Source organism: Protopterus annectens, chromosome 5.part1 (assembly GCF_019279795.1).
Source record: "Protopterus annectens isolate FY-2018-M chromosome 5.part1, PAN1.0, whole genome shotgun sequence".
NCBI classification, from domain to species: domain Eukaryota; kingdom Metazoa; phylum Chordata; order Ceratodontiformes; family Protopteridae; genus Protopterus; species Protopterus annectens.
In genome coordinates, this window is record NC_056736.1 from 631,931,900 (window position 1) to 631,946,866 (window position 14,967).

Here is a 14,967-nt window from a genome sequence, read left to right on the forward strand (position 1 = left end):
AGCACATTAATAGAACTTCCACAGTTTGTCCCTCTGATGACATTTTTATGTTACCAGTGACAGTCTTCTTTCTTGGATACCACACAAGCATGTTGCGTTTTGCTAGTACCGTACGACATATTGGCTTAAAAACAGTTTTAACTCTGACCTGGGGTTTGCCCTTCTGAACAGAGTACAGAGCAACAATTAGACCTTTCTTGTGCACATGTAAAGACACCCAATGGAAAATGAAAGCAGAGAGCTACCAGTGTACATATCTGAAGAAAATTTTCTGTGCCCTAGTTTCATGACCAAGGATTTTTTTTTGTGTGGGGGAACATTTTTCAGCTGAGTACCTCGTCACCACAAACTGTACCAAGTGTCAATACAGACATTCTACTTGTTAACATGATGTATTTTGGTTCTCTTGTTATTGCTATCTCACTGTAATCTAGGCTAGAGTTGAAACTGGTCAATTTTGGTCAGTGCCTTACTTTAGTAAGCAATCAAATCAATAAACAAACTGTTCCCTTTCTCACTAACGAGAACCTAAAACAAGTGCTTTGTATAACTGGCAGCAGACAGTGGTAAAAACTAGTGACTGAGGTGCCAAACATGTGAAAGGCCAAGAATCTACAGTATACAACAACAAAGCTAACACTTTTCAGTGGTATCCCTTACTTATTCTAAAGGAGAAAAACCAATAAGACTAGGAAATGTCTCCATTCCAAAATAAATGCATGAACGTAAAATGGGAAATGTACATAAAGTCCCATTTTAACAGATGGGCACAGTTTGTAAACCCAATACTTATTTTAACCACAATAATCAAGTACTGTATCCAGGACTCCACAGGAATATTCGGCAGCAACTACCCAACACCACCACCTTCGAATATATTTCCTTATATTAAATATAAGAAAATTTATTAAAGCAGAAAAGATGCCACAAAAGTTACTGATTTCCAAGAAGTAAAGCATCCCACTTATGGATAAAATACAATACATAAAATATAAGAATCTTAAACGGATTTGACAGGGAAGCCACACATTTCTTCATGGAACAGTTATCAAAATAACATTCTGAGATTTCATATTTTGTAATTCACTTAGGAGAAAAAAAAAAGTTCCGGGAAAATGAAGCAAATATAAAATGATGTGCAATTTAACTGTAGAAAGAGAAACGAAAAGAAAAAAAATTTCTCTTTCTAACATTCATAAACATTCATGTGATAACATTCACCGTTTTATGACAATGACTTATGCACTCAAGGGTGCCTTGTAATGCTCCTGTTAAGCAAACCTTTGTCCACGTTTACCTTGAACGCCTGTACAGTCTTCATATCCACAGTCTCCGGTGTTGTGCTCAATGCTGCTCGTTCTCATAGAGTCACCTTTGAATCACCACCCTCTGAGAGAAGAAAAATGTGTTACTGGCAACTGTTTCTTCTACTGGTATTTATCCACAGTCACACACTATATTTTTCACCAGAACATACACCCGGAGATCCCAGAAAAATCTGCTTGAAACTCCATTTAACGTCATCCACTCACATCACTGCGCACCCTTCCAGTTCCTAATAAATCAGACCGGAGTCCACCAGTAAAGGCCAAAGTACCGCAGAAATCCCAACACAGAATGACTTGTGGGTCTACACAAGGATGCAAGTGTTTGGGCTGTGGAGGAATACCACTCAGTCACCCTTTAATATTTCTTTCAGCATGAAATTTATTTCCAACCATACACTATGCAATTAGAAGCACTGTCTACATAAGAGAAATGTGTGTACATCTAAAAAGGAAGGAAGTTTTTCGGCACTACAGTATCAGCACCTTTTCAAGGCTCCCAGCTAACTGAGAAAAGTAGGTAGAGGATAGGGAGATGAAGACAAGTGTTCTGCAACTACTACACAGTGGGAACCCCAGTGGTTACTTCTGAAATACCTCTCTCCCCAAGTGAATTTAGTTTAACACTCAAATAGTGCAAGACTACAGAGCAATAAGAAGAAAAAAAAAACTAAATGAATTTATCCCAGTAAGCCTTATCTGGCCATAAAGGATGAAGAACTGTAATGCACTCCAGATGGAAGGGAACCTTATCACTGCAAACTCAGACAAGAAATTAGTTCCTGATCAAAGACAATCCTACACCTGTCACAGCATGGTACACTGCAGAAGGCTCAGAGTAGTTGGCACATTAGTTACAAGACAGAAAATGAGATCTGGTCACAAGCACATAGATTAGGGTTAGATCCCAGAAACAGACTAAGAACTTCAAAATCGGGAAATTCTGGTATAACCATATAAAATGGTATTCAAATATCTGAAGTTCAGCAACTAAAAGCAAATATCAGACAAAAGAGAGAGAGAAATAAAATGCTGCCTACACTCTGCTATTAGAGATTTGGGATAAGACGACAGTGGAAACAGAGCGCCACTCAGCGGACATCCCTTTTAGATGAACTGCTTACTGCAAAATCACAAGACTATTTAAATTTATGTAAACAACATTAAAATAGGTTATTGTCAAAATGCTCACTACCTGTAATGCAAAAGGACTGTTGTACAAGTTGCAATATGACATCACTGTTTTTTTTCTTGGGCCCGAGTCATGGACAAAGGGTCAATTCTGATCATTTCTCCTACCCAGATAAACAGAAAAATACGATAAAAGAATAACTCGACAGTTTCTTAATCATGCAACTACGAACTGTATTCAAGATCCGAAAACAAGATAAGAGAAAAATGGCATCACAAGATGAACATAAATGGTTTCTGCATTTTTTTTTTTAAATGACTTGCTCTTTCAGCATTCAGGATTAAGATCTGGAAAACTTGACGTTATATACCTTACTTTCTCTTTTCTACAGTGGGGCTAATTTTTTTTGGCAACAGTTCTACCCACCCAAAGCATCAGCTTGTGAAATGCACAGTTGTCCGTTTGTTCAATTATGTCAAATTCCCTCACCATGCAAGGAAACTAGGTTTACCTGTTTTGTGTGTCACCTACATCAACCATTTGGTATTTTCTAATCCTGCCAAAAGGATAGAGCAGGTAGCTGTGGAGAAGGTGGCATTCCATGTTTAGGACAGTGCTACACAGTTGGAGAAGAAAGATCACCAAGTACAACATAAAGCTGGTCTAATGGAGGAAGTTTCCTTAAAGAGGAATGGAAACCTAAAAGTCAAACAAATTCTTCTGGCACACCAACAGAATTACATTACCAATCTAATCAAAGCTGCAGAGAAGACAAATTCCTGTTCTGTAGTCTATTACTCAGTACATGAAAAACAGAAAATAATTTCAGGCTTAAAGAAAAGGGAAAAAAAGTTCCTCCCATCCTTTCACATTCACACAAAGTAGATATCAGCTTAGCGCAGCCACAGTCCATTTCCAACCCAAGACTGGTTATACGGCAGGAGAACATTTCAGACATCACAGCTCACTTGGCACCAGTAATCCGTCAGGCTTACCAGGGGAATAGTGGAGAACGGCACAGCAGAACTGAGTAGCCACAAGGCAGTTCTTTTTCAAAAAGTGAGCCTCACACTCCTGAATCGCTCTAGATGGAAACCTGAGTAGTGGCATGTATGCAGCAGATCCAGAACACTTCACCCCTATGCATGATATGCATTTGGATCTCAATAAATCTCTGAGACAAATACGGGGAAGAATACACCTTAGTTAATTAAGCATTTTACAGTTAATTAACTACAGCAAAATGAACCTGGAAGCCACAGTGCCAAAAAGAACTGGATCCAGAAACCTCCAACTGGACCAGTCTCTGGTAAAGCTAAATGACATGCAAAGGCAATCCAACATCAAAGTTTGACATTGAGCATTTATCTCAAAAGGCACAGTATTAAAAAAAAAAAAAAAAAGTTTCAACCAGCTGCTGAGGATCCAGAGATTTTTTTAACGCAGTTAACGTTTCATTTAATTGTAATCCTGAGATGCAAGACTGCTGTTAACAGACATTAAATACTAGTCGCACTGCGCAACAATAAGATTTTAAAATCTGTACAGTCAAGAGGACTAACCGTGAAACAGAAAAGAAAGTTATGTACTTACCATAAAGTCAGATCTAGGAATCGTTGCCAATCTCCTTAAACCTGCAAGGCTTGGTTACAAGCTCACCTCAGCAGAGACTTTTTTCAAACCTTCAACCCCCCCCCACCCTACCCTACCCTACCCCTTAATGGATATATACTTCTTCAGAGTCTCCAGATCAAAGATGCTCCTTGGTAACCAGTCACAAAACTGAAACTTCACAATGAGTGAACGTAAAGTACAGTTGTGTACACTTACCATAAATGTAGATGTTCGAGTGTATTCACTGTTGCAGTCACTACATTTGGGTAATCTGCTGGCAGGTTGCCCTCAGTCGGCCTGAATATTAAAGTCTTGGGTCCTGTGTCGGTTGCGGTCTCCTCTTCCATGATGTCAGGTCGTCAGGGGTATAAAACAGGCAGCCGATGCCATTTTCTTTAGTTTTTCTTGCCCCAGATGTCAGGTGCCCCCCCCAAGTGGGGAGCAAAAATGTATATAAATATATAACTATAAATACATGCAATGGTCACAACATAAACTTTACCTTTCATCTAAAAGCAAATACACCACAAAGGCTGTAGAATATAGTGAAGGAAAGAAAAGCTGCAGAACAAAGGGGGATGGCAGGTGGGTAACCCAGACTGCAACAGTGAATACACTCGAACATCTACATTTATGGTAAGTGTACACAACTGCACTATGTTCTTCGTGCTTCACTATTGCAGTCATTACATTTGGGTAGAGTCCCAAAGCTATGGATGGGAGGCTGGAACTAAATAGCATTAGGGGAGGCTATAAGGCCCTGCAGAACTGCAGTGGCAAAGCCTGTCCTGGACTTAGAGAAGAGAGGCAAATGATAACGCTTTGTAAAAGAATGAACAGAACTCCAAGTAGCAGCTTCTAGAATGTCTTTGGTTGGTACCCCTCTGAGAAAAGCTGCTAATGTAGATGCAGCCCTGGTGGAATGTGACCTAATGCCCTTGGGCACCGGTTTACCATGATGCAAATAGCAGAAACGAATGCAGTGGCTTATCCACTTTGAAATAGTCTGCTTTGAAATAGCCTTTCCCTCTGATCCTGCAGCAAATGCCACCAGTAGCTGCTCAGTTTTTCTTAGAGATTTGGTCCTGTTCAAGTAGAATCTTAGTTGTCTGTGCACATCCAAGGAATGCAGAATCCGCTCCCCCTTGTTCTGCGGATTTGGATAAAATGTTGGCAGGTGAATATTTTGGTTAAGAGCTACACTGGATACCACCTTAGGCATAAAGGAAGGATAAGTCCTGAGGCACACCCTGTCTGGGTAAAATATAATAAAAAGTTTCACAGCCATGAGGGCCTGTAGCTCTGAAACCCTTCTTGCTGAAGTGATTGCCAGAAGTAAAGCTGTTTTCCAGGACAAAAACTTTATATCTGCAGCAACAGCTGGTTCAAATGGAGGCAGGGTGAGCTTTTCCAACACAAAGTTGAGGTACCATGCAGGAATTGGTGATCTTCTGGGAGGCCTTACATTTTTGGCCCCTCTAAGATACTGTTTTAGCAAAGGATGAGAAAAGATCGGTGGCTCTGTGTTGTAATGAGCCGAGATGGCAGAGGCATGGATTTTTATTGATGAAAAGGATAGGCCCTTGTCAAGCACAGAATCTCTTCCATTTATCAGCACAGGATTTTCTAGTACTAGGCCTTCTGGCTTCCAAAATGACATCCATCACAGATTTACTGAGAGGTGGTGTTTAAATAACTACATGATCACCCATGGTGCCAGGTTCAGAGTTTGGAGCTGATTGTGCAGGATCTGGATTGTTTTACTGAGAAAGTAAATGAGGTATTTGAGGCAAGTACCAAGGAGGGAATTGAGACATATTCCTTAGGATTGGGTACCAGTGTTGTCAGGGCCAGTCCGGAGCAAGCACAATCATTTTTGTTTTTTATTGTCTGACCTTTAGTAGGACCTTGGGAAGAAGAGGCAGAGGAGGAAAGGCATAAACTGATAGGTTTTTCCCATTGAAGGATAGGGTATCCACTTTCCATGCTTGTCTGTGATGAGTCCTTGTGCAGAATTTGTCCAGCTGATAATTTTGGGGAGAGGCAAATAGATCTATGTCCGGGCTCCCCCATTTCTTTATCATGCTGAAGACTTGTGGATCCAGTTTCCACTCGTGAGAGTCCATAAGGTTTCTGCTTAGGTTGCCTGCCAGAGTATTTCATTTTCCTGGCAGGAAATGAGCTTGATGATGTACTTGGTAAGTCAAGGTTGTGTCCCACAATGCCATGGTTAGTCTGCAAAGGGGGTAGGGGTGTGTGCCCCCCTGCTTGTTTATGTACCACATAACCATGGTGTTGTCAGTCTTTATAAGTAGTTGTCCTGGATGAAGTAAGTCCTTGAAGGCTGTCAGGGCATTCTGAACAGCTAACATCTCTTTCTGGTTGATATGCAGATGCATTTGTGTCTCCATATGCCCTGAATGCACCACTCTGCCAGGTGGGCCTCCCATGCATAGTCTGATGCATCTGTAGTTAGGGTTTGGCTGGCAGGGGGTAGAGTGAAAGACCGTCCCATGTTCTGGTGACATGTCTCAGCCCACCAAAGAAACTCCTGTTGTAGGCAGGGAATGAGTGGAATCATTGTTTCCAGACTGTGACCATGTTGACTCCATAAACTTTTTTAGGTACCACTGTAGTTTCCTCATATGCAGTCTTGCATATGGAATCAGTAGAATGCAGGATGCCATGAACCCCAAAGCCTGCAGAATTTGTCTTGCAGATAACTGGGTTTTTGTTGCCATCTGAAGTAAATAGTTAGTTGCCTTTGTCTGGCGTAAGGTAAGCAATCTGGGCAGTTGTATTCAAGCTTGCACCCAGAAATGTTTTTTAAGATGGTACCAGTTGTGATTTCTTTTTGTTTATTGTGTACCCTAGGCATGTTAGAAGCCTTTTCACAAACGCCAGATGCTGAAGAAGAATGTCCTTTTTTCTGCTTGAATGAGACAGTCCAAGTAAGAATACATTTGTATACTTCTTTGTCTGCAAAATGCAATTACTGGTGCCAGGCACTTTGTAAAGACCCTGGGCGCAGTAGATAAGCCAAAGGGCAGTGCAGAGAATTGGTAATGCATAAAGCCAGCCTTGAAGCGGAGGTATCTTCTGCACGATTCCCTTATTGGGATATGCAGGTATGCCTCTTTTCAGTCTAGTCATTAGCCAAGCGTTCTTGCCCAGCATGGGCAGAAGCTGCTGCAAAGTTAGCATTTTGAATTTTGGTATGTTCAAGAATGTGTTCAATATTGATAAATCCAGTATTGGGCACCAGGCCTAGTCTTTTCTGGGTACCAACAATAGTCTTGAGAAAAACCCTTGTGGCTGAATAGCCCCCTTATCCATGAAGGACGTAACTTGATTCTGTGCCTCTGCCCATTGATTTTGTGGAAGATCTGGCCAACCGTATGAAATTGGCAGAGTATGGAAATGAAATCTGTATTCCTGGGATACTATGTTTAATACCCACTTGTCCTGGGTTATTAACTGCCAATTTTGAGCATGAAGTGCTAGTTTTCCCCCCTAAGGGGGCTGCCAAAAGATAAATGCTTGGTGATGGCAGAGGGAAGTCATGGAGACTGTTTACTGTAGGGTTGCGCTTTATTTCCTCCAGACTTGGAGGTAGAGGCATCCCCATTGCTTTGACCTGTAAGAATCCTGTGACTGGTATCTAGAGCCCTTAGAGCGCCTGGATTTGCCCCATGAAGCTCTGTCGGACACAGGAAAGGACCAATTATTTGTAGGCCAGTGTCTACTGAATCTTGGTGGCTGCACTTGTAAAAAGTCTTTTACAGTTTGCATAGACTTAGCTTTGTCTTCCATTTTCTTTAAAACCTCTTCTGACTTATTACCAGAGTATCACGGTGTAAAGGTGCATCCAACAATTTAGCTTTAACATGATCAGGCAAATTTTGCTCCTTTAGCCAGGCATGCCTTCTAATCACAGATCTAGTAACTGCAGCCCGGCAGGAGGCCTCTAAGGAATCAAAATCACATTGCAAAGTATGCTTTCCAACTTGTTTTGCTGCATGCAATAATTCCTGTAATTCTTTATTTTCCACACATTCAGAAATCAACATCATTTTCTGTTTCAATAATCCCATAACATGCTGTTGATATTTAAGCATATGAAACTGGCAGTTTAAGGCCCTAATTGCCAAGGTTGCAGACGTATAAACCTTCTTTGCCCATCTATCCAGCTCCCTGGAATCTCTATCAGAGGGGGCAGGATTCTTAGCTGTTGAGGCTGTTACACCTTTGGAACCCTGTGAGATAGTTTCAGGGTCAGCAGCAGTGTTTTTGAATAAAAATTTGTGAGAGTCAGGAACCCTGTAATATCGGTCTGGCTTGCTAGTAGCCGGAGGCAAGGAATCTGGAGTCATACTTGATTCCAAAAACACATCAACAATGTCTAATACAGGAGGTATGGCTAAAGGCCTATGCTGAGGGAAGAGGAGGAAATCCCTAAGCCTCTTTTTTGATTGAGAAATCTGGACTCTCCCAATCAAAATGTTCCCTCAAAGTATGCAAGGTTTCTCCAAAGGAATAATCTTCAGGAGGAGATGCAGATGGGATGGATTCCTCTGCATCGGAATCCTCATAGGGTGGTATAGAAAATTCTTGATCAGAAGACGAATCAGAAGAAATAGAAACCTGATCTGAAGATTCATAATCAGTGTCTTGCCTAGGCCTCTTATCGGGGGGGGGGGGGGGGGGGCTTGGGAACCCCTGATCAAGGTAATTAGGTCTTCAGCCGTTTTGATAATCTGCTTTTTGGGCATAGAGGCCTGAGAATGTGGCTCATGCATCTTTTTTTAGCGTTAGAAGTTGCTTTTGTCTTTGTTTTTGAAGCTGGTGTCGGTTTTATATAGAAATGCTGAGGCCTGAAGACACACTCAGAAGCCGGTGCCTGCTCAGCGTCTCCAGACCCATTTGAGGGAGAGACATCCGCGGGTACTATACTTTGAGAATCTCGCGGCATGCTGGACTCAACATGGACCTTGGTAGAGGCTTGCGACTCGAAAGTAGCACGTATCAGGGGTGCAAAAGCACCTCACTGAGTACCGACGAATCGGCGACTGGCTTAGGGGAAGCTTCGTAGGTTTTGGACCTCAACGGTCTGTCTCTGTCCTTTTCTTTGTGTTTTTTGTGAACTCCGGTAGTCGGATTGCTATCCGACGACATTTCAAGGTAGTTAAATCTGTTTCCAAAATATTTTGAAGCAAAGACATACCGACGCTTAATAGTGCGTTGGTTAAATCTAGCACAAAAGCGACAGCAAGGCACGTTATGGTCTGGGCCTAGGCAAGGCATACAGTACAAATGAAAATCCTTATGAGGTATTTGCTTCCCACAAGTAATACAATTATTAACTTTTACTGACATCGGTAGGGAGCAAGAAAAGGTTTCCCCAACGGGGTACTTAGCTTTAATTGAAGACTTTGGTTCTGAAACTCGAATTCGAAAATTTCAGGAGTCGGCCGACCGGCACTTGCGAACTGTTTCTGCTTCGGGCACCGCGCGGTAAGAAAGACTAAAGAAAATGGCGTCGGCTGCCTGTTTTATACCCCTGACGACCTGATGTCATGGAAGAGGGGACAGTGACCGACGCAGGACGCAAGACTTTGATATTCAGGCCAACTGAGGGCAACCTGCCAGCAGATTACCCAAATGTAATGACTGCAACAGTGAAACACGAAGAACATCTGTCAAGCAATCAGGCCTCAAACCCTTGGCAAGGGAAAAGAAGATGCATATGTTTAAGAGGCTAGACAAAGATAAACCATCACCTATCACTACAATAAGTATGAAACTCTCATATCACAGGTAAATTCTTGTCCATTCCCCTTACCCTGCAGAACAATGTCCTTAGCTTATCCTCCTGGGTGGAATCATGACAGGACTCCACAGATGACAGAGGCACTGAGGGCAAACCTAGACCTGGACATTACATCTAGCTTACAGTGTCTTGCAAAAGTATGCACAGCAGTCCATGTTTAGCCCTTCAAAATTTCATTCAGTGCAGCATTTTTAACGATGGCTTGGGAAGCTGCCATACCGCTTAACTAAGATAAAGATGAATAAAACACTTGTCTGCTTCCAAGCAAAATTTACATAAGCTTATATTGGAAACTACTGTATATTGGAAATCATGGATCCCAGCTTGCCATAAGGACAAGACAAACCGCGTAATGCTTTTTCCTGATCAGGTCCTACCCAAATAAAGCCACAGGCTCCTAGTAACATCTGACGTATATTACTGGTACTGTACTCAAGAGTACTCCAGAAAAAAATGCAGATGAATTAATACTCTGGTTTCAAACTGGTTTTGGTGGCCTCTTCAGCATAAATGCAGGATTAGTCCATATGGACATTTGTTGTTACAAATCAAATAGAGGGGTTCTAAGCACAACAACTGGATCTTAGAAATTCTCCTTGCTGAAGTGACTGCCACAAAAGAGAGGCTTTTTTTTTTTGCCCGATCCACATGAAGGAAGAAAGTTTCTCCAAAAGAAAACTTAGATCTTGTGGAGGAGGAGAGACCTTAAGAAATGTTTCACAAACTTCAATAGAAAGCTGAAGAAAGCAAGTATTTACTTATTTCCATTTGCTAACCAGGACAGCATGACCAGGTTTAAAAAATAAATAAAAGCCTCGAGTGGAAGCCTGGGGAAAGACTCTCCAAATCATGTTTGTAATATTACACACTATAAAATAACTTGCCTAAACTTTTAGTTATGTACTCACCATAACTTCAGATGTTTGGGATCCATCTCGCCTACATTCTGAATGATGGGTTCGGAGCCGATCCCTCGGCTCCGACTCGGCACGCTTATGCCAAAGAGCGAAGTCTCTTATTGGCTGAGCTTACTATATCCCAGGATGCACCACTACCAGTCCCCCAGATCTAGTTTGTCCGCATACATGCACACACGCATACCCTGCTTATATAACATCGTCAGATGAAACAAGATGAAACAGTTGAACTCAAAACCGTTCAATCTCTTCTGATCTGCAAGGCAGGGGGAAGGAGGGTGGGTATTAGGAATGTAGGCGAGATGGATCCCAAACATCTGAAGTTATGGTGAGTACATAACTAAAAGATGTTATGTGATCCTATCTCGCCTACATTCTGAATGATGGGACAGCATCCCTAGCACCTGAATCCTGGGTGGCTCACTGGAAAACACTCCTGAGTACCGTGGAACCAAATGATGCTCGTCCTTTAGATGCCACATCCAATTTGTAGTGGGAAATGAAAGTGTGCGGTTGGACCAAGTAGCCGCAGCACAAATTTCGAAATAGCGAGCTTGGAATGAAAGGCTATAGAAGTAGCCATAGCTCTGGTAGAATGAGCTTTGATAGATGATGTAAGTTGCTTATTCAAGAAGAATAGGCCTGAGTTATGCAATCTCTGATCCATTTTGAGATAGTAGCTTTTGTGATGGTTTGGCCCAATTTATTATCTGAGAAGGACACAAACAACTGGTCTGACTTACGAAGTTGCTGAGTCCTGTCTAAATAGAAGCGTAATTGCCTGTGAACATCCAATTTATGGAGAGTGTATTCTGCTTCATTAGAGAATTTTGGAAAGAAAACTGGTAGCTCTAGAGATTGTTGAAGACAGAAACTAGAACAGACCTTTGGGACAAAGGACGGATTAGGCCTAAGTGATACTCTATCCTTGTGGAAAATCAAGTACGGTGGCTTAATAGACAGGGCTTGAAGCTCTGAGACTCTTCTTGCAGAAGTAATAGCCACTAAGAATGCCGTTTTCCAAGACAAATATTTTAACTCGCATGTAGCAGCCGGTTCGAAGGGGGGAGATGTTAATGCGCGAAGCACCAAATCAAGATCCCACGGAGGTGCAGGATGAAAAACTGGTGGTCTTAATAGACTCGCACCTTTAATGAACGTTTTGCATAGTCTGCTGCTCATCAAAGGAGGATCCGTGGATTCGTGGAATTTAGAGATAGCCGCTAGTTGGACTTTAATAGTTGAGACAGAAGATCCCTGATTAAACAGGGATGTTAAGAATTTCAAAACCTCTGGGACAGGAGCAGTGATAGGGTCTAAGCCCTTGAGTTGAGCCCAGATAGCAAACCTCTTCCACTTACTGAGGTACAATTTGTTAGTGGTGGGTTTGTGGGCCGAAGATAGAATGTGAACAACTTCCGGGTCTAGTGTGTGCCTTCTAACTAAGGTCGGAAGTGGAGGAGCCAAGCTGTCAATTTCAAAGATTGAAGGGACTGATGCCAATGTCCCGACTGATGGATTAGCAAGTCCGAATCAGGTCTAAGGTCCACGGATCGTCCACTGCATGCTTCTTCAGGTAAGGAAACCATATCTGACGAGGCCAGTATGGGGCAATCAGAATCATTGAAGACCCCAGTTGAGAAGCTTTTTGAATAACTTTGGGAAGAAGTGGAATTGGAGGAAAGGCATAAAGTAGCCCTGTTGGCCAAGGTTGTGCTAGAGCATCCATGGCTGGTACTTCCTGATGTGGGATCAAGGAGAAGAACCTTTGGCACTTGGTGTTTTGTGGAGTTGCAAATAGGTCGCAGCACGGCCCCCATCTCTTGAAAACCTGGGCTGCTACTGTGCGGTTTAGAGACCATTCGTGAGGAGAGAGAATTGTCCTGCTTAATTTGTCCGCCAATACATTTGACTTTCCGGGATGTGGGTCGCTACCAAGAAGCGGTTGGTAGCTACAGCCCATTCCCACACTCTCATGGCCTCTCTGCAAAGGGGGTACGATCTGGTCCCTCCTTGTTTGTTCAGATACCAGACCACCGACATGTTGTCTGTGTGGATGGCGATGATGCCCTGAGGAAGAAACTTGTGTAAGGCCTGTAGGGATAGAAGTACAGCCCTCATCTCCAACACGTTGATGTGGAGAAGAGCGTCGGCTGGAAGGCAGGAGCCCTGAACTAGCGTGCCCAGACAATGCGCCCGCCGCACCCTATCTGGGAGGCATCTGTCGTCAGGGTAACCACTGGAGGGAGAACAAAGGGTTTTCCTTGATCCAAGTTGGATGTCTGAAGCCACCAGCGAAGGTCCCTTTTGCATATTTCCGTAATCATGATGTGATGATTGAGGGAAGATCCTGAAAGGACCATTGAGTTGACAAGAGCCACTGAAGAATCCTCATGTGTAATCTTGCTAGAGGAACTAAAAGAACCGTGGCAGACATTGAGCCTAAAACCTGTAGAACCATCCTGGCTGGGGCTTTGGATCTCGAGATCAGAGCTTGAACTTGGCCCTGTAAAGTTCGGATCCTTTCGGCAGGAAGAAAGGCAGCATCAATCTTGAGTCTATCTCTGCTCCTATAAACTTTATGCGTTGAGAGGGCAGCAAGACAGACTTTGACCAATTGAATGTAATCCCCAGGGAAACACCCAGGAGATGGTGGCTTTGAGGTTGTCCATTAGTAGATGCCTGGTGGTGGCAGTCAGGAGCCAGTCGTCGAGATAGGGAAACACTTGGAATCCAAGACTTCTCAGGTGAGCCGTCACTACTGCCAAACACTTGGTGAACACCCTGGGGGCTGTGGTGAGACCAAAGGGCAGAGCGCAAAATTGGTAATGACTGACTCCCAGGCTGAAGCGCAGATACCTTCTGGACGCCTGATGTATCGGTATGTGATAATAGGCGTCCTTGAGGTCTATGGAGCACATCCAAACATCCTTCTCCAATAATGGGAGAATGGATTGTAACGTGACCATTCGAATTTGGATTTCGTGACGGATTGGTTCAGTTTGCTGAGATCCAATATTGGCCTCAGGTCCCCTGTCTTTTTGGCACTAAAAGAACCTGGAGTAATTTCCTGATCCGATCTGGTCTGTGGGGACGGTTGGATGACTCCTTTTTCTAGCAGCTTTAAAGCTTCTGCGGCTGCTATTTCCCTTTGACTGGGTGGTGGGTCCGGGATTCTCTTGGACGGTGGGGGTGAGTATGTGAATGGAATGGTGTAACCTCCGGCAATGATCCGAAGCACCCATCTGTCCTGAGTGATTGACTCCCAGGCTTTTAGGTGCTTGGCAAAACGACACCCGACTGGCTCCGGAGCAGCACAGCCGGGCAATCCCTCATGACGTGTGGGAGGCTGAAGAGCCACGAAAGGACTCGCGGTCTCCAGAATTGCGGGGCCCTCTGCCGCCTCTGGGACGGCGTCTCCCTGAAAAATTTCCCCGTCCTCTGCCTCTGGACGGGGAATCTTCCTGCTGTTGGGAGAAAAACTTGCGAGATTTGCGGAACCACATTTTCCCCCCTCCTTTAGCCTTGGGGTAAGGCCGAAAGGGAGTGGAATAACGGGCACCTACGGCAGATAAAGTTTTTCCCTCTTGCTCACAGCGGGTAAGGGTGTCTTTCACCTTGGGTCCAAACAATGAGGACCCATCAAAGGGAGCGTCGGCGAAGGAAGACTTGAAGGCCTCCGCAAACTGACACAAGCGGAGCCAGGCTTGTCTACGTAGAGCCACGCCTGTGCCTGCCGCTCTACCCGCCCCTTCGGCCGCATAGGAAATGAGCCTCATGGACGAGTTAGAAATTGACGTAAGGATAGCCAACTGAGAGCTAACCGACTGGGCTAGCTGCTCAGGTAGGTTACCGAGAGGAATCTGACAACTCCTTGACCAGATCCCTCTGAAGCCTGGTAAAATGTGCCAAATAATTCAGAGACCTTAAGGTAAAGGCCGCTGAAGTCAGGGTGCGCTTCCATTACCTGTCCATACTCCTAGACTCCTTATTAGGAGGATGGACGGACGTTGAAGCCTCTGCCACGTCCTGTTGTGTAGCAGATGCCACCACCATGGCATCTACAGCCACGCCTTTAGTAAGGAACTCCTTCTCGGGGAGCAGACAAAAATTTATTTGGACGAGAAGGGACTGGTTCCACGGTATCTG

At 43.7% G+C, this 14,967-nt stretch overlaps 1 protein-coding gene across 3 annotated transcripts in view; it reads right to left on the reverse strand.

Moving 5' to 3' along the window:
* Nucleotides 1-14,967, reverse strand: part of USPL1 (ubiquitin specific peptidase like 1) — a 1,186,769-nt gene that overhangs the window by 765,143 nt on the left and 406,659 nt on the right. For all 3 annotated transcript variants that reach the window (XM_044073246.1, XM_044073247.1, XM_044073245.1), the window contains exon 4: nt 1,298-1,389. In XM_044073246.1, coding sequence (XP_043929181.1) covers nt 1,298-1,321 — 24 coding nt within the window. In that variant the 5' untranslated portion in view covers nt 1,322-1,389. The remainder of the gene's footprint in view (nt 1-1,297; nt 1,390-14,967) is intronic.